The sequence below is a fragment of the Cannabis sativa genome, chromosome 9 (genome assembly GCF_029168945.1).
Source record: "Cannabis sativa cultivar Pink pepper isolate KNU-18-1 chromosome 9, ASM2916894v1, whole genome shotgun sequence".
Lineage (NCBI taxonomy): Eukaryota > Viridiplantae > Streptophyta > Magnoliopsida > Rosales > Cannabaceae > Cannabis > Cannabis sativa.
Genome location: NC_083609.1, coordinates 32,946,118 through 32,973,542, shown reverse-complemented (window position 1 = coordinate 32,973,542; position 27,425 = coordinate 32,946,118). Strand labels below are relative to the sequence as shown.

The following is a 27,425-nucleotide window of genomic DNA, read 5'->3' as shown; positions in this document are numbered from 1 at the left end:
AGTTATACGGGATATTGATAGATGTATGTTTGGCTCAAATACTGATCGATGCTATCACATCAGTATGGCTAGAGTATGACTATCATATTGAGTATAGGCTAATATAATGGTCGATATTATTGTCGTATGAACGTTCTAGACTCAGCACTGTATGGGACACGGGGATAGGATTATAGTTGTGTGTATGGGCACCTATTATAATTCGGGTTATTACTATGTTATTATTTATGCTTTTCTTACTGAGTCTGTTGACTCACAGTTGCTATTTCCATGTGTAGGTAAGGGCAAGGCTAAGGGTGAGCAGCCGTGAGACCAAGCAGATGGAGATTGTACATGTCGGGGCGATTAGGCCTGGAGCGTACGGTCTTTGGGACATCAGGGCTTATTTTGTATAGTCGCTAAGCGACAAACTTTTGTATATGCACAGTGAAACTTTTGTAAATATTTTGTAAAATGGGATCCCGGTTTATTATAAGTATAATATTTTAATGTTTATAATTAATTAAGCAGAATTTTGATTAATCACAATTTTCAATAAACTCGTTGATTAGTAACGAGCTGCAGAGTCAGTTAAAAATCACGTTAACATGCCTAGAATAGTTAGGGTGTTACAATTTGGTATTAGAGCTACAAGGTTATCTTCCGAAGATCGTCATGACATGTACAATCATCATCAATGATCAACTCGTCTCACGGATTAGTAAGCCCTTATTGCTTTAGTAGTTTATTTTAATAGTATGATTTAAGAAAAGCTTGATAGGAAGCATGTTAGTAGCCTGATAGCTGAATAGGCGCATGTTTTAAATTTCCAAAATAAGTAGTAATTAGTAAGTTATACTGGATCACGATGTGACTAGACTAGCTCTTGGTTACATAGGCTGTTCTAGTAGTATGGACGCCAGGCAAAACACCAGGAGTCAGGGTAACTCGGTCAGATCCAGTGGTGGTCAAGTAGTTCAGATTCCCCAAAATGTTCGTGGCCGAGGCAGAGGCCCTAGAGGCAGGGCGCGCGGTCGGAGTGATGTTAACTCGCCGTAGGCTGCCTAAGAATGGGAAAATAGGTTTGCAAAAATGCAAGCTAGAATTAATGAGCAAGATGAAGAAATCAGATGTTTAAGACAACAGGGTGCTCCCTGCTCTAGAAATGCAGGTAGCTCCCGTCCCTGCTGTACAGGGAGGACCTGTTGTTACAATGAACTAAATGAAACCATTGTATGAAAGGTTTCGCAAACAAGCACCTCTAGTCTTTCTTGAAGGTCCCGATGTAATGAAAGCCGAGTAGTGGCTAACGGTTATTACTAGAATTTTGAATTTCATGGGCGTCACCGGTAATGCCAGAGTGGCTTGTGCCACATTCCAGTTTCAAGAAGACGCTCTAGTATGGTGGGACATGGTGTCCCTGACCTGTGATGTTACTACGATGACCTGGAAAAGTTCCAGGAATTGTTCAATGCGAAGTACTATAATGAAGCAGTCAGAAGTGCAAAAAGAAAGAAATTTACTCAACTGACTCAGAATGAAAATATACATAACTCAGTTTGATCGTTTGGCAAGATTGGCCTCGAGAATAGTGCCAACCGATTTTAGTAAGAAAGAGAAATACCTAGATGGATTGAATTCAAAGATAAGACATGACCTGATGGTCACCACTGATGACAACACCACCTATGCTGATATGGTGGGGAAGGCACTGCGAGCTGAGGGTGTAGTGGAGTGCACTCATGAGTCTCGAGGGACTCAGGTCGTTGGTGGGGCTCCTACTCCTCCTATCTCAGGCTTTAGTAGGAGAGGTAGTGGCTCAAGTTAGAACAAGAGGTTCCGAGGGAACCAAGGACGAGGAAATCGTCAGGGTAGTTCCGAAACCCAATACACTTACCCGAAATGCCCCAGTTGTAAAAAGTATCATCTGGGTGAGTGTAGAGGACAAGGGTATTTCCAATGTTGGATGCCAGGGCACTATAAAAGAGACTGTCCACAACTTAAGAAAGAAGAATAGAAGACTGCAGCAAAACCTGCTCCAACTAGGGTGTTTGTTGGGTTTTATGCCCTAAATAAAACTCATTTCAATATAATCAGATTTACTTATTAATATAGATCAGAAATAACATTTAATGTTGCATGGTTCACATGATTTATTTCATGATTATATGTACATAATGTATAAATTCATCTGAAACCCTTTTCACATACTTGATCCTGTTTATTGTGTTGTCAACACATTGGAAAGTAAACATGACTATGTGAATAAAGTTTCCTAGATTTGTCAGACACGGGGTTTTACTGATATGATAATCTACAACAAGAGTTTACTTGCATTTGGAGAAATGCTATGTTCTTTCCAGAGCATTGGTTAAAGTAAAGCTCAGGTTGGATGCATGGAGTATGCATCGGAAGGGACCGATATTGAACTTTGACTTAGATTTATTAAACTTACCGTAATATCTATTCAAGTCAATATCGCCTAGTTGATCCTAGATCAAATGATCTTAATCCTGTTATGATTAGGCTCAATCTCAGGAGGCTATTCGTGTTCTTTGATTTGTTAGTTAAGCCTACTTTTAGGTCACGGTGATACGTACATTTTGGGAACACGGTAGTGCAATTGAGTGGGAGCGCTAGCATAAACATGGAATCTATAGCTTCTATCTGGCGAATAGTAAGCAAAGGATGATCTCCTTCGAGCTTGACCAAACGAACATAAATGGTGGAGTACTCATTTCACATAAGCTGAAATATCATTTATACGGGGTCAAGTGTTTTAAGGATAAAATACATTGTAGGGTGTAACGGTAATTTAATCCCTTTATAGTGTAGATCATTCATATAGAGGATCATTGATCACATTAGGATTATAACAATAGATAACTAATGATGTGTCTATATGGTGGAATATATAGAGCATTCTATATACTGAGAGTGCAATTCTAAGTTCTATGCGTGGATTCAACGAAGAATTAATAAGTTAGTGAATTTTAGTAATAAATTCTTGATCTACTTATTGGAAGCTTGATTATATAGACCCATGGTCCCCGCACTAGTTGAGATAATATTGCTTGTAAGACTCATATAATTGGTTTTGATTAATCAATTATAATTCTCAAATTAGACTATGTCTATTTGTGAAATTTTCACTAAGTAAGGGCGAAATTGTAAAGAAAGAGTTTTAGGGGCAAATTTGTTAATTATGATACTTTGTATGGTTCAATTAATAAATATGATAAATGACAATATTATTTAATAATTATTTATAGTTATTAAATAGTTAGAATTGGCATTTAAATGGTTGAATTAGAAAATTGGCGTTTTTGAGAAAATCAGATGCAGAAAAGATAAAACTGCAAAATTGCAAAAAGTGAGGCCCAAATCCACTAAGCATGGCCGGCCACTTTTGTAGGAAATTTAAACTGATATTTTCATTATTTTAATGCCAAATAATTCAAACCTAACCCTAGTGGAATGCTATAAATAGATAGTGAAGGCTTCAGGAAAATTACACTTAAATTTTCTATTTTTCCTTCAGAGAAAAACCTGAGCCTTCTCTCTCCCTATCTTTGGCCGAATCCACTCTCTTTCTCTCCTTCATTGAGATTTCGAAATTCTTAGTGTAAGAGTAGTGCCCACACACAGCAAGTGATACCTCAATCATAGTGAGGAAGATCGTGAAGAAAGACTTTCAGCAAGAAGGAGTTTCAGCATCAAAGATTCAGAGAAAGAGATCCAGGTTCAGATATTGATAATGCTCTGCTACAGAAAGGAATCAAGGGCTAGATATCTGAACGGAAGGAGTCATTATATTCCGCTGCACCCAATGTAAGGTTTCTTAAACTTTATATGTGTTTATTTCATCGTTTTAGAAAGTTCATATTTAGGTTGTTAATAAACATACTTGTGAGTAGATCTAAGATCCTGGTAAAATAATTTCCAACAACTGGCCTCAGAGCCATGGTAATTGATTTACTTGCAAGAAATTTGGACTTTAAAACGATTGTTTGTTTGTTTTTGGATGGTATCATGTTGTATTGAGTGTTATTTGATGATTGATTGGTATTTGTGAATTTTCGTTAAAAATAATTGAATATCTGTTTCTGGAATTATTTTTATTGGATAGTATGGAAAAAATTAAGCAAGTTACTTTTTTACAGAATTCAATTTCGATTTAATTTGAATTAGTTATGATTTTTTTAAGATTCGAAAAAATCGGAGTTGTGCTTTTCTTCGTTTTTTCATGCTTTTTCATGGAATTAACTTCCGATTTTTTGTGTAGTTCTGTATTTATACTATTACTATTCCTAATTCAATTCTAATTATCATTATGAATTAATTTAATATTTTTTAAATTTAATTCAAGATATTAGTGTAATTTGAATTTGAAAATAGTTAGTATCTATCTTTTTTGCTTAATAATCTATCTTATTTTTAAATTTGATTATATCTTATCTTATTTTTAAATTTAAGGTCAGATTTTAAATTTTTCAATTAAATTTTTTTTTAAATAATTTGACCTTATTTAAATTTAAAATAAGATAACTATACTCTTGTAATTTTAAAAAGGTGTAAGATATTTTGCTAACTTTTAAATTTTGTTATTTTATTTATTTAAATTACATTTAAAATCTGAAAAAGATATTCATTTATCTTTTCTAATTTTTTATTTAATTTTTATTTATAAAATAACATTTAAATTTTAAAAGTAGTTAGCAAATTTTGAAATGATATTTAGGTTGGTTGAAACCTAATTTTTTAAAATTGTAGGTTTAATTTTAAATTTAAATTATTTTTAAATTTTCGAATTTTTGAAATATTTTTTCAATTTTCGAAAATTATTATTTTTATTTAATTAATTATTTTCGAAATTAATTATTTAATTTAAAATTAAATAAATCCTACATCCAACAATCCAGCTAACCTTGTTGCAGGAGTTTGTGTTTTAGCTTATGTGTAAGTTTTCAAAACCTATTATTACTTGATTGCAAATAGCCATGGTTACTTTTTGCCAGATCTAATGATCTGATGGCTTCCTTGGTCAAGTAAATAATTTGTAACAGGTAATTTTCACAATCTTCTTTCATCTGTGTATGACTTAGCAACATGATAGGACCCATCCAAAGTGTGCCTGTGTGACCCTATGTGTTTAATTTTACTATAGATGCATATAGGTTGTTGTTGCTAAAATAAATTATCATAGTTCTTGATAGATTTTATTTAGGCCCATTTAGTTTTTGGGCCTATTCAATTAATAACAGTTGTTCATTTTAAGGTTAAATTCCTCTCTTTTGGGCCCTGTGTGAGAGTTGGGAGCCATAGAAGTGGGTACGACATACTGAATCCAGCACCCCCTCACATGAACCACCCCAATTGTGAAGGCCCATTTTCCTGATTTGAATAACTGTACTAGGTTAATTAAACTAGTTTAACCTAATAAAATTGATTAGCAACATAATTAATTTCATTTATTTTGAAATTAATTTAAGAAAATTATAGTTTAAAGATTTTTTTATTCTAAGCTAAACTATAGGTATTTTCTTGTATTTAATTAAATATAAAAATATAATCATCTAGATTCTTTCTGGAGCTTAATTTAAATTTTTCGTTAAATATTCCTATTTAAGTTGATATTTAGTTATCTACAACTAACCAACTTAAATCTGAATATCTTTTGGATTTAAAATTTCAAAATTAAGTTGAGGAATTTTAGGCATTGGTTATTAAGATTCTTTAGATATTTTTTAAGTTAATATCTTTTCGAATATTAACTTAAAATGGAATATTTTAGATATTTTTTTTGAGTTAATATCTTTTAGAATATTATCTTAAAATGGACTATTTTCAAATTAAGTGGTTATAACTTAATTTTTGATATTTAATTAAATTTAAATTTGAAAAATATTTAAGTTCTAGATTTTTTCTAATACAACTTAAATTAGATATTATTTTTTCAAATTTTGTGGAAAAGATACTTAGTTAAATAAGATATTTTCTAGATAATTATTTCTAGACTACTTATTATTTCTAATATTAAATAGAAAAATATTATACATTGTGAAATTAATTATTTTAAATAATTAATTTTGGTACAATTTATTTTTTCTTAGTATTAAACTAGAGATTAATAATTAAGCCTTCTCTACACTTAATTATTTATTTCTTGAATTTAATACATTTAATTAATTTGAAAATTAAATATCTAAGTTGATTTTCATCAAGATACTTAAATATTTCTTTTTCATGACACTTAATTAAATAGAAAATTATTTTTAGTTGAAATTTATTTTTTTTTCAACTAAATTTAAATAATTTTCAAAATATATTTTTTCTTTATTTTATTAATCAAATTTCGAAATTGCATTTCTTAAATGCTGGAATTTCGAATTATTTTTGAAAAATAGATTAAAGTTGTAAATTATTTATTTAATTTTAAGCAAACTTAAATCAATTATTTTTTCATTCATTGATTAATTAAAATAATAAAGTAAAATATATTTTTTCTTTATTTTATTAATCAATTTTTTGAATTGCATTTCATAATGCAAGATGATTTTGAATCTATCTTGAAAAATAGATTAAGTTGTAAATTAATTATTTATTTTAATTAATTCTTGGATCAACTTAAATCAATGATTTTTTCATTTATTGATTAATTTAAAATAAATTGAATTAAAGTATATTATTAGAAATTGAATTAATTAGTCAAAGGAAAATCTAGATACATGATATTTTTGCTTAAAGTATTTTTCTAGTGTATTTAATTAAATAGAAAATTAATATTTAAGTTGATTTTCATCATCATACTTAAATATTTGAAATTTTTCTTATATATATTTAATTAAATAGGAAAATTACATTTTTTGTTGTAAATTAATTTTATTAATTGATTTTGGGCCAACTATAAATTAGAATATTTTTTCCAGGATTAATTTTTTATTTTAACATGCATTTTCGAAAAATTGTATCCTTGAATACTATAATTTTTCGAAATGCAATATATATTTATAGAAAATTAAATTTGAGTTGTAAATGAATTTAAATTAATTTTGTAACAACTTAAACTGAATATTTTTCTAAATATTTATTGGAAATTATTACTAAGATGGAAATAATTCATGTTATTTTCATATCCATCTAAGTAAAATTTATAAATATTAAATTAAAATTTATATTTAGAATTTTTCATTCTAAATTGGAAACTTTAATTAATAAATATATATATATTTAAAATAAATAGATTAAATAAAGAGAATCAAAGAAAATGCAACTTTTTTAAATAATGAGCTTTTAATCAAAAGACATTCGATCTCCATTGTGGGTTTTACACCGCGTTTGTTTTAGTGAGTAATTCTTCCTAATGGAGGAACGTTCATTAGCAATTTCGCACCGTTTAACCTCGCATGATAAGTAGTTTGTAAGTGTTTTGTATGGTATGGATCACCTTAATGGTGGCGACCATACTTGACTTGCAAATTATGAAACAATGGTGGAAGCTCATAAGATAGAATTGCCTTGACTCTTGTCTAAACGAAACAACGCTGAATTCCAATCTTGATCGAATAAAAGGTTGCTAGAATGTTTAACATTTTAGACGAGCTGACAACTCTATTCAATGAATGGTAGCTTTGACTCTCGCCTAAACGGGACACTGATATCAGTTTGTTGAAAACCTTGGAAATTATTTAGGATTGTAAGTTTTAGTATTTTCACTTGTCATTCCTACTTGCTATATGTTTATAATTCCTGAATTGTGTATGAATTTATATTGAACCATGTTATTTTCTGTTATTAAGTTGTAGTTTAATTTCGAATCTTCATTGTTGGTCTAACTTGGCTTATTTATCTAATGAGATAAATCCCTAGTGGATTTTCACCATTAGACATACATAATAGTGTTAGATCTCGAAAGATAAATATTGTATATGCAACATCTAGCTGTTCATCAATTGATGACACCTTAGACTAGTATTTTTACAATATGAAACAAGAAGATTACGTAAATAAGATTACTTTGCCTTTCACTAATCGAAGCATCGTTGGATTCTTATTTATAAACGAAATTATCCTAATTCATCTTTAGCTTATTCATTTCGAATTAGCTCAATAATGTATATTATTGGATGAATGGTCTATAAATCATTTCATGTCATTATATTTTCTCTTAAGAAATTAAATGACGCATATGATTATAATCCCGAAATTCTATTCCCAATTGATATAAATCCTCAATCTTAGAAATCTCCTACTTTATGGGCAAATCTGACTTAGAGTTTGTATTAGTAGTGCTGGTCCAAGATAGAATTACTCATAATATTTGGTATAAATTTAAGTCTTTGACTTTAATTTTAGATTCAAAACAAAAATTTTCTTATATTTCTAATTCCAGAATACAATACAGTTACACTTTCTCAAGTGTTTAATATCCATCTTCTATTAATGGATTAAAACTGTATGGAATATGAGTTAGGTATTCTATGACAAGGATCCACTTGCAGAATTCTTTGATGTACCTAAACCTATGTCATCAAAAGACACTACCATTTTTTTTAATCAATGGCATTTGTATCTTGTTCATAGTGGATTTGACAAGATCAATCTCTGCAAAGAGTTAATATGCCCATATCCACTGAAAGTAGTTCATCTCATTCGAAGATGGATGTACATTCAGGGGTGGATATGAGTTTTTCGTTGTATTCTTAAAACGATAACTCTAGATTATACCTTAAGCAAAGAAATTTGAAATGTTTAAAAATTTCATTAATTTCTAGCAATGGTTAAAACCATTAAGGTAAGTGGTTAAAGATCTTGCGAACTGATAGGGGTGGAGAAATAGTTAGTAGATATGCAGTTCAAAGATCATTAAATTGATTTTTGAATTATATCAAAACTTACCTCCCCAGAAATTTCGAGTTGCATGTTGATGATTAGTTACTAGTCGCTGCCTAATTCCTTCTATGGTAATAAAATTTCAGAATGATGTAATGGTTGTATACTTAATGTAAATCATTACTAGATTCATGGATGACCTAATCAAAATCTTAAGAAAAGCTAGAACTATTAACCATGGTCTGTTAGCTATTCTAAGTGATTAGGGGTGGACTATCCCATAGTCAATAGATAAGAAAGTGTTTGTTCAAACAAATACTACTTTTCTAAGATAATGACTAAGTCTGAAAACAAGTAGCAAATAAAGGAGATATTTTTGATTCCAAAAGTGTTCTATCCTCTTATTTAACATATGATGATCCCACTGCCTCTGTTGTCTTGTCACAACCGAAGAGATCAATACCATTTAGTCTTCTTAGACATAATTCACGGTACCTTGTCGTAGTGGGAGAGTTTCTAGGAACTCACCTTCTTATGACTTGGGAGACACTAGTGATTAAAATCCATTGTGAGTTTAAACAAGTAATGGATTGTCAACATAAGAAACTAAGAAGAAAGCCAATAGAACTATGGTTTAATCCATTCACATGGAATAACCTAAAGTTTTCTATTACAAGGACATAAAAGGAAATGTTAGTTTATAAGTCCATTCAAGGGACTTAACAAAACTTCCTGTTCCTAGTATTATAGGTTTGAGTTTATCTAAACCTATGGCTTGTGGTATACTTGGTAATTACTTACTCTAATGCAAGCAACTCACTTTAGTAAGATGCTGAAGCATTTTCTTTCAAATGGCAATCTATAGAAGCTTCACAACTTCCTAGGCAAAGATTTTATTTATCTAAGGAAAAGTCTTAACTATTCCAGAAAAGATAAAGCCATGAAAGAATTTCTTAAATCAACAGTGAGAGGTCTTAGACATGCTTTAGTATGCCTTAGACCAAACACCTACTGTTGAGTGGGAGTAATGAGTAGGTATCAGATTAATCCAGGAGAAGAACATTGGAAGACAATCAAGTAAATCTTAAGATTAGGAAGAGGAACTATATGGGTGTGTTTAAAACTCTTAGACTGCACCATATCAGATTTCAAAATTTGCCTTTGTGCTAGTAAATCTTTCTGATAAGATGGTGATTACTCTGGGGTGGAATAGTGATTTTGGAGAAGTGTAAAAACCTATCTGAAGTCTCTAGGTCTACCAGAGAGGGACTGAATGTTAAGGTTGCAGGAAAGGTACTTATTCAGTCTAAGGAAAGTTCTATACATCTCTGGAACCATTCCAAATTGCCTTAACTACTAGTGTTACTTCCTGAATAACCAAGTAGTAGTTGCCAAAGATATAGAATCCAGTATCCCAAGAGAGTAGACATATAGAGAGGAATTTCACATTATCAATGATTTTGTGATTAAAGGAAGAGTAGTAGTGGAGGAAAGGTTGTGGTTAATTCAACCTTTCAGATCCTATTACGAGGAGTTTACTACTACTACACTTGATTTATATATCAAGGTGTTAATAATTATTTGAAATGCACATTTTGTTTTATATTAGTGCAAGTGGGAGTTTGTTGGGTTTTATGCCCTAAATAAAACTCATTTCAATATAATCAGATTTACTTATTAATATAGATCAGAAATAACATTTAATGTTGCATGGTTCACATGATTTATTTCATGATTATATGTACATAATGTATAAATTCATCTGAAACCCTTTTCACATACTTGATCCTGTTTATTGTGCCGTCAACACATTGGAAAGTAAACATGACTATGTGAATAAAGTTTCCTAGATTTATCAAACATAGGGTTTTACTGATATGATAATCTACAACAGAGTTTACTTGCATTTGGAGAAGTGTTATGTTCTTTGCAGAGCATTGGTTAAAGTAAAGCTCAGGTTGGATGCATGGAGTATGCATCGGAAGGGACCGATATTGAACTTTGACTTAGATTTATTAAACTTACTGTAATATCTATTCAAGTCAATATCGCCTAGTTGATCCTAGATCAAATGTTCTTAATCCTGTTATGATTAGGCTCAATCTTGGAAGGCTATTCGTGTTCTTTGATTTGTTAGTTAAGCCTACTTTTAGGTCAGGGTGATACGTACATTTTGGGAACACGGTAGTGCAATTGAGTGGGAGCGCTAGCATAAACATGGAATCTATAGCTTCTATCTGGCGAATAGTAAGCAAAGGATGATCTCCTTCGAGCTTGACCAAACGAACATAAATGGTTGAGTACTCATTTCACATAAGCTGAAATATCATTTATACGGGGTCAAGTGTTTTAAGGATAAAATACATTGTAGGGTGTAACGGTAATTTAATCCCTTTATAGTGTAGATCATTCATATAGAGGATCATTGATCACATTAGGATTATAACAATGGATAACTAATGATGTGTCTATATGGTGGAACATATAGAGCATTCTATATACTGAGAGTGCAATTCTAAGTTCTATGCGTGGATTCAACGAAGAATTAATAAGTTAGTGAATTTTAGTAATAAATTCTTGATCTACTTATTGGAAGCTCGGTTATATAGACCCATGGTCCCCGCACTAGTTGAGATAATATTGCTTGTAAGACTCATATAATTGGTTTTGATTAATCAATTATAATTCTCAAATTAGACTATGTCTATTTGTGAAATTTTCACTAAGTAAGGGCGAAATTGTAAAGAAAGAGTTTTAGGGGCATATTTGTTAATTATGGTACTTTGTATGGTTCAATTAATAAATATGATAAATGACAATATTATTTAATAATTATTTATAGTTATTAAATAGTTAGAATTGGCATTTAAATGGTTGAATTAGAAAATTGGCGTTTTTGAGAAAATCAGATGCAGAAAAGATAAAACTGCAAAATTGCAAAAAGTGAGGCCCAAATCCACTAAGCATGGCCGTCCACTTTTGTAGGCAATTTAAACTGATATTGTCATTATTTTAATGCCAAATAATTCAAACCTAACCCTAGTGGAATGCTATAAATAGATAGTGAAGGCTTCAGGAAAATTACACTTAAATTTTCTATTTTTCCTTCAGAGAAAAACCTGAGCCTTCTCTCTCCCTATCTTTGGCCGAATCCACTCTCTTTCTCTTCCTCATTGAGATTTCGAAATTCTTAGTGTAAGAGTAGTGCCCACACACAGCAAGTGATACCTCAATCATAGTGAGGAAGATCGTGAAGAAAGACTTTCAACAAGAAGGAGTTTCACCATCAAAGATTCAGAGAAAGAGATCCAGGTTCAGATATTGATAATGCTCTACTACAGAAAGGAATCAAGGGCTAGATATCTGAACGGAAGGAGTCATTATATTCTGCTGCACCCAATGTAAGGTTTCTTAAACTTTATATGTGTTTATTTCATCGTTTTAGAAAGTTCATATTTAAGGTGTTAATAAACATACTTGTGAGTAGATCTAAGATCCTGGTAAAATAATTTCCAACAGTGTTTTCTCTAACTCGGTCAGATGCAGAAGCTAGCCCCTCAGTTGTAAAAGGTCAGTTTTAGGTCAATAACTCTTACTTTTCTGTGTTATTTAACTCTGGGGCCACTCATTCTTATGTGGCAGCGAGAACTTTTAGTAAATTCGGTAGACCGAATGATAGTGATGATACAGGGTTTTGAACCCTACTACCTGGCAGAGAATTAGTCATCCCCAAAAGGTGGATTAGGTCAATCCTGATCAGAATTGAGGATATGGAGTCGAGTGCTGACTTAATAGAAATGGGTTTAGCAGATTTTGATATTATACTTGGAGTGGATTTCTTATCCAAGTACTCAGCCAATCTTGATTGTAAACGGAAGATGGTAATCTTCCAACCAGAGGGTGAGCAACCGTTTGTTTTTGTCAGATTGGTTCAGGGTTCTCGGATCCTAGTGATTTCAGTATTAATAGCTAGAGAATCGTTACAAGATGGATGTCTAGGGTTTCTGGCCGGGGTATTGGATACCACACGGCCTGAGACAATTCGGCTAGAAGACATCAAGGTGGTTCGGGAATTTTTAAATGTTTTTCCTGATGAACTTCAGGTTTACCACCGCAGAGAGAAATTAATTTTATTATTGATTTGGCACCTGAAGCAGAACTGGTTTTTAAGACCCCTTACAGAATGGATCCAACAGAACTTAAAGAATAGAAAATTCAGCTTCAGGGGTTGCTTGACCTAGGGTTTTCACGGCCTAGTGTATCACCCTAGGGAGCTCTCGTATTATTTGTCAAGAAGAAAGATAGATCTTTGCATATGTGTATTGATAACCGAGAATTGAACAAACTGACAGTGAAGAACAAGTATCCTTTACCTAGGATCGATGATCTTTTCGATCAGGTTCAGGGGAAGACGATCTTTTCAAAGATTGATCTCCTATCGGGCTATCATCAGTTGACAATTCGAGAGGAGGACATTCCAAAGACGGCTTTTTGCACTAGGTATGCGCACTATGAATTTCTGGTTATGTGTTTTGGACTAACCAATGCTCCCCCAGCTTTTATGGATCTCATGAATAGGGTATTCAAGGATTTCCTCGATATTTGTGTTATTGTATTTATCGACGACATCCTTGTGTACTCTCAATCAAAAGAGGAGCATGAGCAACATCTTCAGATGGTTTTACAGCGGCTTCGAGAACATAAGTTGTATGCCAAATTCAAGAAGTGCGAGTTTTGGCTATCTCAAGTGTCTTTTCTTGGACACATTGTCAGTAAAGATGGAATCAAAGTGGATCTGGGGAAGATTGAATTCGTCAGGGATTGGCCGAGACCGAAAACAGTTACAGAGGTTAGAAGTTTCTTGGGTCTGGCTGGTTATTACAATCGGTTTGTAGAGGGATTTTCTAAGATTTCAACACCCTTAACCGAGCTTACCAAAAAGAATCAACGGTTTGTGTGGACAGACAAGTGTGAAGCAAGCTTTCAAGAGGTGAAACAGAGATTAGTCACAACTCCAGTGTTAGCCCTACCTTCTGATAAAGAAAAGTTCATAGTATATTGTGATGCATCCAGACAGGGTCTGGGGTGTGTACTGATGCAGGACGATCGGGTCTTCGCCTATGCCTCTTGTCAGTTGAAAGAATATGAACAGTGATACCTGACTCATGATCTAGAACTTGCTGCATGTAAAGACCGCTTAGCCTAAATTTTAAAATTAGCAAATAATTAGGGTTTAGTTATGAAAATTATCTATTAATTCTAAATTATTAATTTATGATGATTTATTTGAATTCAAAATGCATTTTATACGTCATATATAGAAATTTCGTAATTTTGCATGTTCAGTACCCGACAACATTGGAACACGGTGTATGGCTTAGTAGAATCACATCTTATGTAGTTAGACATTGGAAATGTCAGGATTGGTCGGGATTTTAGAATTCCCAAATTATCCCTTGGTGATTTTTAGTGAGTTTTAGTGTTAAGGGGCAAAATGGTCTATTTAGCATGAAGTGTTTTGTCTTTAGTGATTTTAAATTGAAGCTTATAATTTGGTTTATTTGATTTATGTTGGCTGAGATTTATTTTAACAAAAAGAAAGAAAAGAATTAGTTTAATTCATTTTTTACAAAACTAAGGAAAAGATCACATTTTCACTCTCTCTCTTTCTCTCTTTCGAATCCACCTAGAGGCAGCTAGGGTTTGTCAATTTTCTTCTTCATTTCAAGCTTAATTCAGCAAGGTGTTGGTGGTTTCAAGCTTTGGGTAAGCTTCTTGTAACTCCCTCATAGTTTTCTTGAGTTTGAAGTTATGAATTTTGCATGTTTTTAGGAATTGAGTTATGTAGCTGCTGTTTGTGTGTGGGTTTGTTTTTCTGAAGCTTGTTTATGTTTGGTTATGTTGATTTGAGCATGTTTTAGTGATTGTTGAGTAGTTTAACCAAGTTTTGAGTTTAGAACTCAAACTTGGAGCTTTAATGTCAAGTTTTGATTTTGTGCTTGTAGCTGTGTTTTGTTGCTTGGAAAATGATCTTTAGGATGCTTAGAACAGGTCTGGAAGGTTTGATGTGGATTGGGGTTATTTTAGTTGAGATAGGGAAATTTCGGTCTTTCCTGCACTTAACCGGAATTCCGGTTCAGAGGGGCCTGTAGGAACCGGAATTCCGGTTGGCTCTCAGGAATTTTTCCCAGAATCGGAATTCTGGTTGGGGAACCGGTCTACAGGTTGGGGCAATTTGGGGAACCCTAGTTTTTCCTATTTTTGTGTTGTTTAGGGTATTGCCATGTTATTTATCGATAGGGAAACTTTTAGTTTCAAGTTTAAGTCCCCGGAAAGTTATTTAGCGTGCCACTCACCTATGTTATGATTGATGTGATTTAGGAGCCTGTAATTCGTCGAGCAGTTGTTCCACTCAGGTTGACCGGCACACCTGAATTTAGAATCAAGGTAAGATTAGTATAATGTCATGCATATGCTTATACATGTTTAGCGTACATGTTAGTTTTCCTCAGAATGACATATTAGATATATGTTAGGTAAGTTTTATATAGCCATCAGATTAGCATATCAGGGCAACAGTGAGGTGTACATAGAGTTACACCGAGATGCCATCAGATATATGCTAGGCTATCAGATAGTATAATTTAACTGCTACCACATCATTACGAATAGAGTATTGAGTATAGGCTGGATTTGCGGTTAGCCATACTTTGTCAAGAACATTCCTAATTCAGTTAGGGTTATGGTTAGGTGTATGGGTGCCTGATTATAACCTGGGATATTAGTATGTTTGTTATGTTATGCTTTTCTTACTGAGTCTGTCGACTTACAGTGCTTTTGCTATGTGTAGGTAAGGGCAAGGCTAAAGCTGAGGAGCCGTGAGAGCGAGCAGGTGACCATTCTACATGTCGGGGCGGTTAGTCCTGGAGCGTACGATCCTCGGGACATTAGGGCTTCTGTTGTTTAGTCGTTGGGCGACAAATCTTTTGTAAATGAATAACAAACTTTTGTAATTGTATTTTGTAAATGGGATCCCGGAATTTTATAAGTATATATGCTATGTTTATTTAAAAGCAAAATTTTAATTATTCACTTTTTTTTAATAATCTTGTTGATTAGCAACGAGCTGCACAGTACGTTAAAAATCACGCTAACATGCCTATACTAGTTAGGGTGTTACACTGCAGTAGTGTTTGCTTTGAAAATTCGGCGGCATTATCTCTACGGAGAGAAATGTGAAATTTATACTGACCATAAGAGCCTCAAATATTTCTTTACTCAGAAAGATTTGAATATGAGACAGAGGCGTTGGTTAGAGTTGGTTAAGGATTATGACTGTGAAATCCTTTACCATCCTTGGAAGGCAATGTAATGGCTGATGCCCTGAGCAGGAAAGGTCCCAGACAGCTAACAAGTATGATTAAGATTTTACCTGAATTAGCAAATGACATGGTCAGATCAAGCATCGAGTTTACTGTAGGAAAACTTTATAACTTGACGCTGCAATTTGATCTGTTAGAACGAATTAAAGCTGCTCAGTTAAATGATCCAGAATTAGTGAAGATGAGAGAAGAGGTTTCAGCTGGTCAAGCCAAATATTTTACAGTGTTAGATAGTGCGATGTTGTTGTTTAAGGCCAGGGTTTGTGTTCAAAGTAGTGTGGAACTTAAAAACAAAATTCTCGAAGAAGCTCATAGCACTCCATATTCATTGCATCCCGGCATTACCAAGATGTACCAAGACCTTAAACCCTACTTCTGGTGGAACGAAATGAAGAAGAATGTGGTAGAATTTGTATCCCAGTGCCTAACTTGTCAACAGATCAAGGCTGAACATCAGAGACTGGCAGGTTTATTGCAACCTTTGACACTTCCTGAGTGGAAGTAGGAGGATATCACTATGGACTTTGTGGTTGGATTACCTAGAACCACGGGTATGTATAATTCAATTTGGGTTGTGGTAGATCGATTGACGAAGTCTGCACATTTTCTACCAGTAAAAACAACCTTTACAGTGGATCAGTATGCAGAATTGTACGTGAAAGAAATAGTAAGATTACATGGTGTTCCAAAGTCCATCATATCGAATAGAGATTTGAAGTTTACTTCTAAGTTCTGGCAGAGTCTACAACGAGCTATGGGTACCAAACTAAAATTTAGTATAGCTTTCCATTCTTAGACTGATGGACAGTCCGAAAGGACAATTCAGATACCAGAAGACATGTTACGAGTCTACATAATGGATTTCGAGGGCTCCTAGAGCAAGTATCTACCACTGATAGAATTCTCGTATAATAACAGCTACCATAGTACAATAGGGATGGCTCCCTATGAGTTTTTGTATGGCAGAAAGTGTAGATCACCCATTCACTGGGATGAAACAGGAGAAAGGAAATACTTAGGTCCAGAATCAGTGCAACAGACTAATGAGGTCATAGAGAAGATTAAGATCAGAATGCTTGCCTCTTAGAGTAGGCAAAAGAGTTATGTAGATCCGAAACGCAGAAATATAGAGTTTCAGGTAGGGGTTTATGTGTTCCTACGGGTGTCTCCAATGAAGGGGATCAAATGTTTCGGGAAAAGAGGAAAGTGGTGGCCTAGGTTTACATGACCATTTAAGATTCTCGAGAAGGTTGGACAGGTGGCATATCGTCTAGCTTTGCCTTCAGCTCTTTCAGCAGTTCACAACGTATTTCATGTTTCCATGTTACGGAAGTACGTTCCAGATCCTACTCATGTGTTGAGTTATGAGAATCTTGAGCTACAATCAGACCTATCATACGAAGAACAACCAGTTCAGATCCTAGACAAAAAAGATAAGGTTCTTTGAAACAAGACCATAGCTTTGGTCAAGGTACTCTGGAGAAATAGCAAGGTGGAGGAAGCCACCTGGGAGTTAGAGTCCGACATGAGGGCTCAGTATCCAGAGTTGTTCAGGTTAGATTTTGAGGACGAAATCCTTTTAAGGGGGGGATAATTGTAAAGACCGTTTCACTTTAATTTAAAAATTAGCAGATATATAGGGTTTAATTATGAAACTTGCATATGAGTTATGAATTGTCATTTTTACGGAGATTTAGTTGAATTCAGAATGCATTTTATATGTCATAAATGGAATTTCATATTTTTGCATGTTTTGTGCCCGACAACATTGGAACGCGATGTTTGGCTATTAGAATCACATTTTAGTATTTTTAGTGTAGCAGGGCAGTATAGTTAGACATTGGGAATGTCAGGATTAGTCGAGATTTTAGAATTGACTAAATTATCCCTAAGTGATTTTATGACTTTTGGTGTAGGCAAGGGCATTATGGTCTTTTTGCCTTTTGGGATTTTTTGTCCTTTACTGAGATTTTATTTGAATTATTAATCTAATTTTTTGCTGATATTACTTAGATAAAACAAAGTTTTATTTTTCAATTTATTAAAAAAATTAAAATATTAGGAAAAACACTCTCTCTCCATTTCTCTCTTTCTCTCTCTCAAATTCAATAGAACCTAGCTAGGGTTTGGTCATTTTCTGCATACACGAAGGATTTTCAGCAAGTTCTTTATGATTTCAAGCTCAAGGTAATGTTCTAGCTCACCTCTTATTGATTTCTTAAAGTTCAAGTTAGGTATCTTTTGGTTTTTCTTTGAGATTAGGTGTTGTAGTTGCTGTTAGTGTTTGTTCTTGTTTCTGAAGTTAATTCGAGGTTATTTATGTTGAATTGAGGTAGATTTAAGGGTTGTTGTGGTGTTTGAGCAAGCTAGCTTTGAGTTTAAGAACTTAAGCTTGGCTCTTTAATGGTGGATTTTACTTTTGAGCATGTTAGCTTGTTCTGTTGCTTGGATTATGTTCTTTGGGGTATATTAAGCAGGTCTAGAAGGTTTGGTATGGTTTAGATTCGAATTGGTTTAGGCTTTGAATTTTTTTGGGTTACCTGGTGTAAACTGATTAATCAGTTTTACATGCCTTATAAAACCGGTTAACCGAATTAGCAGCTGGGTTCCCAAATTTTTCATGTTGTCGATTCGTGTTAGTTTCAAAGCTTTGGTTGGTTACTTCCTTATTTATTTAGGGTATTTCCATGTTAACTTTCAATAAGAAAACTTTTGGTTTAAAACCTAAGTCCCCGGAATGTGATTTAGCATGTCACTCACCCGTGTTACGAATGATGTGATTTAAAGGCTTGTAATTCGTCGAGCAGTTGTTCCACTCAGTTTGACTAGCACACCTGAATTCAGAAACAAGGTAAGATTAGTATAATATTATGCATATGTGTTTATATGTTTAGCGTACATACTATTTATGCCAGGTAGAGTACATTGATAGCAGTATCAGTAACGTAGACTTATACGGGATATTGATAGATGTATGTTTGGCTCAAATACTGATCGATGCTATCACATTAGTATGGCTAGAGTATGACTAACATATTGAGTATAAGCTGATATTAAGGTCGATAGTATTGTCGTATGAACGTTTTAGACTCAGCATCGTGTGGGACACGGGAATAGGATTATAATTGGGAGTATGGGCCCCTGATTATAATCCGAGCTATTGCTATGTTATTATTTGTGCTTTTCTTACTGAGTTTGTTGACTAACAGTTGCTATTTCCATGTGTAGGTAAGAGCAAGGCTAAGGTTGAGCAGCAGTGAGAGCGAGCAGATGGAGATTGTACATGTTAGGGCGATTAGGCCTGGAGCGTACGATCTTTGGGACATCAAGGCTTATTTTGTATAGTCGCTAAGCGACAAACTTTTGTAAATATTTTTTAAATTGGGATCCCGGTTTATTATAAGTATAATATTTTAATGTTTACAATTAATTAAGCAAAATTTTAATTAATCAAGATTTTCAATAAACTCGTTGATTAGCAAGGACCTGCACAGTCAGTTAAAAATCACGTTAACATGCCTATAATAATTAGGGTGTTACAAAATGATATTTCAGTAAACTAATATAATTACTCAAATGATGCCTCAATCATTTATCTCTATTTAGCCAAGCTCAAAGGAAATCATCGTCTCACTTCTAAATACTTATAGAAGCTATAGATTACATATCTATGATTAGCGCTCCCACTCAGTTGAACTACCATGTTCCCAAGATGTAAATATCTACCAGAATCATTAGTTAGCTTCTACGAACAACTTAAAGAACATAAATAATACAACTAAGCTGAGCCTAATCATATCAGGATTAAGATCTATAGACCTAAGATCAACTAGTGATATTGACTTAGAAAGATATAACAGTAAGTTTATGATATCTTATCCAAGATCAATATCGGTCCCTTCCAATGTATGCTCCATACATCTGATACTGGTAAACTTTGCCAATGCCCTAGAAAGGACATAACACTTATCCAAGGTGTAAGTATACCTTATCACCGATTATCATGCTAGTCTAAATCCAGTGAACTGACACACTATGAAATTAAACTTTTGAACATATAATCATTATTATATTCCACTGTGTTGACGACACTTAAAATTAAACATGGAAGCTCTTTAAAAGGTCTTCTATATATAAATATTTAATGATCTATTTCAACAATCTTTTTGTCTAACGTTTACTTCTTAATTTCCTTTATCCATGTATTTGTTGCACTTGTCATACCTTCCATTTTTTTAGGATAATATTCTCTGGTTCATTTTGTAGTCTCTTGATTCTTATACCACTCTACTGTAACCTCTTTGCTAATATGTCTACTGGTGCCTTATCCTCTATTAATCCTTTCAATCAAGTCGAATTGATCGTGGATTAGCTAGTTTTCTATACTAACTTTTATCTACTTTGGTATTACCTTACTATATTGGTGAAGTTTGAATTTGTAATGTCAATAGATTCTGATAGTTATGTTCAATGGTTGCTTCTTCTAATATACTAGCCATCTGAGGTATCACATAACTTCATACTTATCATACCATCAATTATTCCAGCCATATCCATGTCATGTACATTGCAGTCCTCTTTAATTCGCCAAAACATATCCCAGCTTCTTAATTCTACCTCTAAAACTTCTAAACCTCTTAAACATACATTCCAATAATGATTATTTACTTAAGACTATACCATATATGTATTAAAACATAAAAAGTGCACTAATAACCTATTTAAAATAAGTTCGACCCTATCATGGCTTATCGTAGCCCAACTATTTACTTTCCGTTGAATCTTAGCAATAAGTCAACTATACCAATCTCTTAATATATTGATCAACCAAGTTATCAGGGTAAGGATACTATATATAATTGGAAAACCATGCCGAACAGACCTTACTCTGTCCATCACTATTATACCTCATATACCCCAGTTGTATCTGATTTGCTACTAGAGACTCAGTTTTTATAATTATTTAGTCAAGGCTCTTTGACTCGTACTTCCTAAACTACCTTTTAAAATAAGTCAACAATTCACTTAAGCATCTTCATTCCATATCTGAATGCAATCATGTTACCAATATATACCTCCCTTGTTCTTTTCTTCTAATTTTTCCACTTTCAATTGGACAAAACTTAATTGTGTGCAATAAATTGGTTATTGTCGGCTTGAGAGAGTCCTTCCAAAGATCTCTATTACGAGCTTTTTAGATTGAGAAAAACATCTAATGTTTTTCCAAATTCTTTGCTCTTAACAATTTTAGCTTTTGGCAAATCTATTGTCATTATCTTCTCGGGCACTATAGGGCCTGGAAACACCATCTCTTTTCATCAGGGCTAGACTTTTTGAGTTTTCCTCTTAGTTTCTCATTATGATGACAGTCTAACATACTTATACTATTGTCCATAATATAATTTGTAATTGGATTGTAGTATCCTTTGCTTACGTTGTGCCTTGAATTCTTTTATGTTGCATGAGCATTTTTTGACCCCCAACACTTATCAGAAACTTGTATAGTCCTTGACATGCCATGAAATTCTTCAATATGTATTACTTTGGTCCTAATTGTGTCTCACTTTTCTCCAGTCTCTAAGTGAGGCTTTCCTAACCTTTTCTCATTGAGCTATACTCCACACTGTTGTCGTTGTATCGGTGAGTATTTGTTATCTAGGGATGTCACCCTTGAATGTTAATTTCTCCTCTTCCTCAAGTTTTGAATTTACAATCTACTCTATGTAGTTGTTTGTTGTACACCCACCACAAAGCTGCATCCACAATCTCTTAGTTGTGTAGTTGTGATCCATTCTGAGTAGTCACCCTCTTATTTGTCTCTCATCGATGTTGTAACCATATTGTTAGTCGTGCCTAAACCTTTCTTTGTCGTCATTCTTTGAAAAAAAAAATTGTCGAAACCATTCACATTTTACTTTGTTGCCTCCTCCATAAAGTAGATGACCTTGAGTTTGAAGCTTTCAACTGCTCATTTGGTAATCTATGATTTGTTGATGCTTTGCGTATCTCTTGGTATTCAAGATACCTTCATAAGTTATTACCTCCAACAATTTTAGTAGATCTCTTTCTAACTTCGTATCTTGGATTCTATTCGCCACGCTACACTCCTTTACATGATAGCATTGTCCTCCTCAGACTAATTTCTATAGCAGACTCGTTACTAAAGTCTTCGCATACATAATTCTTTCCATCTAACTTAGGAGTGTGTCACTTATAAAAAACATCCATCAAGATAGTACTTTTTCCTTAGAGATCTATTCTTTCATCCTTCTTAATAATCGATTTTTGAAATACCCTGTCCCAGTCTAGTATAGCATCAACTATCCTAAGCCATTACCTACTTCCTATAGGTTGGGCTTCCTTTCATAACTAGGTGTGGGGACTGCTTCTTCAACCATTTGTAAACAGGTGCAATTCTATGCATCGGTACTTAGTTGGCTATTGGTACATTTCATTATGTGCTTCAAGTTGCACTACTAGTGTTGGTGATCTATTGCGCTGAGCCTGTGAAAACTCTTCAATAAATCGTCTTAGTCATGCTCGTATTCCTCTAATGCCTCTATTAGATCGTTAGCCTTAACTACTATTGGGTTCTATGGAACATCAACTATCTGTGGGTCATCAGAACACACATCCTTAGCCCCCACCTCTATTGGTCATTCCTTTCACATTGATTCTAACTGATCTTCTAGTTGCATGTGTGAGCTCTTACAAGAAATGTTGATTTAATAGGAACAAAAGAGTTTAATTCTAGGGAGAGAAGATTTCATGTACATATCTAAACTTAATGTTGTCAAGCTTAACTAGTATATTTTACTTAGCAAGCAAAGTCTTATGAATTCCTAATATAATTTATTCTAAATTTTCAAAAAAGGAACATTGCCCTTCCTAGTTTCAATTCAAGATAATAAAGAAATATAAAACTTATTCACCTTCTTCGTAAAAAGTGTAATCAATCATAAGAGATAGGACACTCTTAATTTCTCTAAGCACCACTTCAGATGAGGCTCTAATTAACATATAATATATTTTAGTCTATTTATTTTAATTAAATCATTAATAAAAATTACTTGCTTTAAATTGATCTAAAATTAATTAATAAATTAATGTTCAACTTTAATCTAATTTTCAAAATTGAAATTTTTTAAAATATCTACATTAAAAATAATGCAATTCGAAATTTAAGTGGGAAGTGATTATTAAAATAAAATAAAATATATTTTGAAAATTATTCTAATTTAAGTTGATCTAAAATTGAAAAATTTCCAGCTTAAATATAATTTTCTATTTAATTAAATTCATTAAAATAGAAATAATTACGTATTTAGAATAAAATCAACTTAATTATTAATTCTAATTTAATATCTAAGAAAATACTCTAATTTAAGTTGGTCCAAAATTAATTAAAAAATTAATTTTCAACTTAAATATATTTTCTAATTTTAGTTAATTTCTTGAAATAGAAATAAATAGTAAGTATCTTGAATAAAATCAACTTAATTATTAATTCTATTTAAGTTCTAAGAAAAATATCCTAATTTAAGTAGGTCCTAAGTTAATTAACAAATTAATTTTCAACTTAAATATATTTTTCTACTTAATTAAATATTAGAAAATATAAATTAGTTACTAGAAATCACTATGTAGAATATTTCATTGAACTAAGTGTTTTTTTTTTAAAAATTAATTTTAAAATAATCTAATAAAAAATTAATTTAATTTATTTCAAAATTAATCATGTTGCTAATTTAATTTTAATTAGGTTAAACTAGTATGATTAAACTAATACAATTATTTAAAAAAAGGCAAATGGGCCTTCACAATTGGGATTGTTCATGTAAGGGAGGGTTGGGTTCAGTATGTTGTACTCACTACTAATGGTCCCGTAACTCTCACACAAGGCCCAAAGGAGAGGAATTAAATCTTAAATTAAATAATTGTTATTCATTGAATAAGCCCAACACTAATTGGTCCTAAATAAACTATCATTGGTGATGTTTTATTTTAGCAACCTAGTTCATTTAAATATCTAGAAATAAATGGGCTTCCTATATGTATCTAAGCCCAAAAGCACACATATAGGCTCACACAGGTCAAATTGATTTGGATGGGCCCTATCATGTTTCTAGGTTTACACAAATGAAAGAAATACATAATTTACCTGTTAAAAATTATTAATAAAATCTATTGACAATTGGACTATAATTAAAATCTGATCATTGGATCTGTCAACAAGTTAATCATAGCAATTTAGATTAAATAAATAATAGGTTTGTTAAAAAAAAACATTTTGAATAAACAAACAATGTCCATGTAACAAATTATGAAGTAAGATATTTATTACTCATATAATTAAATTATTATCTAACTAACCAACTAAATTTTTAAAAATTTAGGGCTGTTAATTAAAAACAACCTAAAATATCTTTTCAAAAATTTAAAATTAAAAACTAATTAAAATATCTAGGTTTATTTGAATTATTATATTAAATTAAATTAAATATCTAATAAGATAAATGATTTAAAAATAACTAAAAATAGATATTTTCAATATCATTTTCTAATCTTATAATTTAATAAAATTAAAATAACAAAATAAACGAATTTTAAAATAGATATGGTTAGGCAAATATTATTTTAAGAATAAAATAATAAACAAATAATAATTATCCAAATTACATGTCAAAATATCTCAAATAAGCCTTTTTTAGATTTCTACAAATATATCTAGGTCATTTAAATATTTAAAATACTATTTACAAATTTCTGATAAGTAAAATGATGTAAAATCTCATTTTTCTAACTTATAATTTATAAACAATTAAATATTTTACAAAATAACCTATTTTTGAATTTGAAAATATTATGGTTAGAATATCTATGAAAATATCTAGGTTAATTTCAAATTTATTAATTATTTAATACATCATATAAGATAATTTTAATATAATATTTCAAATTAAAAGAATAATGCTATCATTTAATTTAAAATATAGCCAATATTAAAATATCTTATCTTATAATTAAATAATATATAAATATTAAAGAAATTAATAAAATTTTTAAATTTGACCATAATTTAAAATAAAATAATCAATTTTTAAATTTAAACCTCAAAATATCATAAAATTAACAATAATCTATTAAAAATTAAATATTATTAAATTAAAATTGATATTTAAGTTTAAATATATTAAAAATAATATTTTATTTTTAAATTAGGGCTTGAAAATTGGAAAAATTCAAAATTTGTGAAAAAATCCCACAAAAATTTGTTTTTGGAGGTTGCTGCCCAGGAGGGCTGCACGTGCAGCCAAGACAGGCTGCATGCAGCCATTACGCACGCGGAGGAGAAGCAACAGCAGGGGCTTCGTGGGCAAGGTGCAGAGTCCGTGCCTGTCTGAATAGCGTGTGACTGAGCAATCAGACAATCTGTGTCTGAAATTTGCGCTTGCATAAGGGGTGTTTTCCGAGTGCCTAATGCGATTGAGCACCATCTCGACACCCATGGCATCCGATTTTCAAACAACAATAACTTTCTCAATTTTATCGGAATTGAGTTTCGTAAAAACCAAAATTGCTTAATTTTATACAAGAAATCAAAATAAAATATTTTCATAACAAAAAATAAATTATTTTCATGGAAAAATTTTGTAATTCACATACAATTATCAAAATACACATAAACCAACATGAACACATCCAAATAATCAACACAATAAACATAATTTATCGTTTTAAATCCATATTTCATGAAAGTAAATCATTGCCATGGCTCTTATAGCAGTTGTTGGGAATATTTTACCAGGATCTAGATTTAAAAACAAGTATGTTGATTATTAACATCCTAATTATGAATTCTCTAAAACAATGAAATTAAACACATAAGGGATTAGATTACCTTACATTGGTTGCAGCAGAATATAATGAAACACCTTCCGCTTAAGATCTCTAACCCTTGATTCATTTATGTGGCAGAGCATTATCAAGATCTGAGCCTGGATCTACTTCTCTTCTTCAAGTTTGGTTACCACCGTCTTACTCACTATGATTAAGTACTTGACTTGCTATGTGTGGGCATGACACTCTATCACTAAGGGTTCGAATGGTGAAAACAATGAAAGAGGCTGAAATCACTATGGAAAGAACTCTCTCATCTACTAGTTGTCAGAGAATGAAAACTAGATTTGGTAGGTTGAATAGTCAAGTTGACAAGAGGATGAGATGAGAGCATCATGTTCCTTTTATAGTGTTTCAACTAGGGCTTAGGTATGAATTATATGGATTAAAAAAGAATACAATATTGGGCAAAAATCACTTAATGGTTGTACAATTAAAGGGACCATTCTCTAGTTATAATTTTGCCACTTTATTTCAACCACTTGTTCATCTTTCAATAATACCTCTTATAATTTAATAAAAATAATAATAAAATAAACACATAAGGGATTAGAAAACCTTACATTGGTTGCAGCGAAATATAATGACTCCTTCCGCTCAAGATCCCTACCCCTTGATTCCTTTCTGTCGCAGAGCATTATCAATATCTGAGTTGGATCTCCTTCTCTCCTTCGGGTTTGGTTACCACTGTCTTACTCACTATGATTGAGTACTTGACTTGCTATGTGTGGGCATGACACTCTATCACTAAGGGTTCGAATGGTGAAGAACAATTAAGGAGGCTGAAATCACTATCGAAGGAACTCTCTCATCTACTAGTTGTCAGAGAATGAAAACTAGATTTGGTAGGTTAAATAGTCAAGTTGACAAGAGAATGAGATGAGAGCATCATGTTCCTTTTATAGTGTTTCAACTAGGGCTTAGGGTTGAATTATATGGATTAAAATAGAATAAAATATTGGGCAAAAATCACTTAATGGTCGTAAAAGGGACCATTCTCTAGTTACCATTTTGCTACTTTATTTCGACCACTTATTCTTCTTTCAATAATACCATATTTTCCAATTCAATCCTATAAATGTCAAAACTATTTATTTAATAATTATAATTAATTATCAAATAAAATTGCCATTTATGTTATTTATTAATTTGACCATACAAAGTCTCTTAATTAATAAATTGACCCAAAAATCTCTTTTCTTCACAATTAAGCCCTTGCTTAGTGAAAATTCATAGATAAGACATAGTCTAATTTTAGAATTATTAATGATTAATTAAAATCAATTACTTGAGTCTGCAAGCAGTATTATCTCAACTATTGAGGGGACTATG

General features: G+C 32.2%; 1 protein-coding gene across 1 annotated transcript; it reads left to right on the top strand.

Annotated features, from left to right (window-relative positions):
• Window positions 1-12,608: 12,608 nt before the first annotated feature.
• On the top strand, window positions 12,609-13,966 carry LOC133031366 (uncharacterized mitochondrial protein AtMg00860-like). The gene is made up of 2 exons (XM_061104850.1): window positions 12,609-12,721; window positions 13,585-13,966. Exons 1-2 carry the CDS (start codon window positions 12,609-12,611, stop codon window positions 13,964-13,966), a joined length of 495 nt encoding a protein of 164 aa, XP_060960833.1.
• The last annotated feature ends 13,459 nt before the right edge of the window (window positions 13,967-27,425 follow it).

Excerpts from the sequence above, each read along its gene's own strand:
- LOC133031366 (XM_061104850.1), top strand. The coding sequence starts at position 12,609 with ATGGGTTTAGCAGATTTTGATATTATACTTGGAGTGGATTTCTTATCC. Across the intron at positions 12,722-13,584 it reads CAACCAGAGGGTGAGCAACC|TAAAGATGGAATCAAAGTGG; the intron begins GTTTGTTTTTGT and ends ACACATTGTCAG.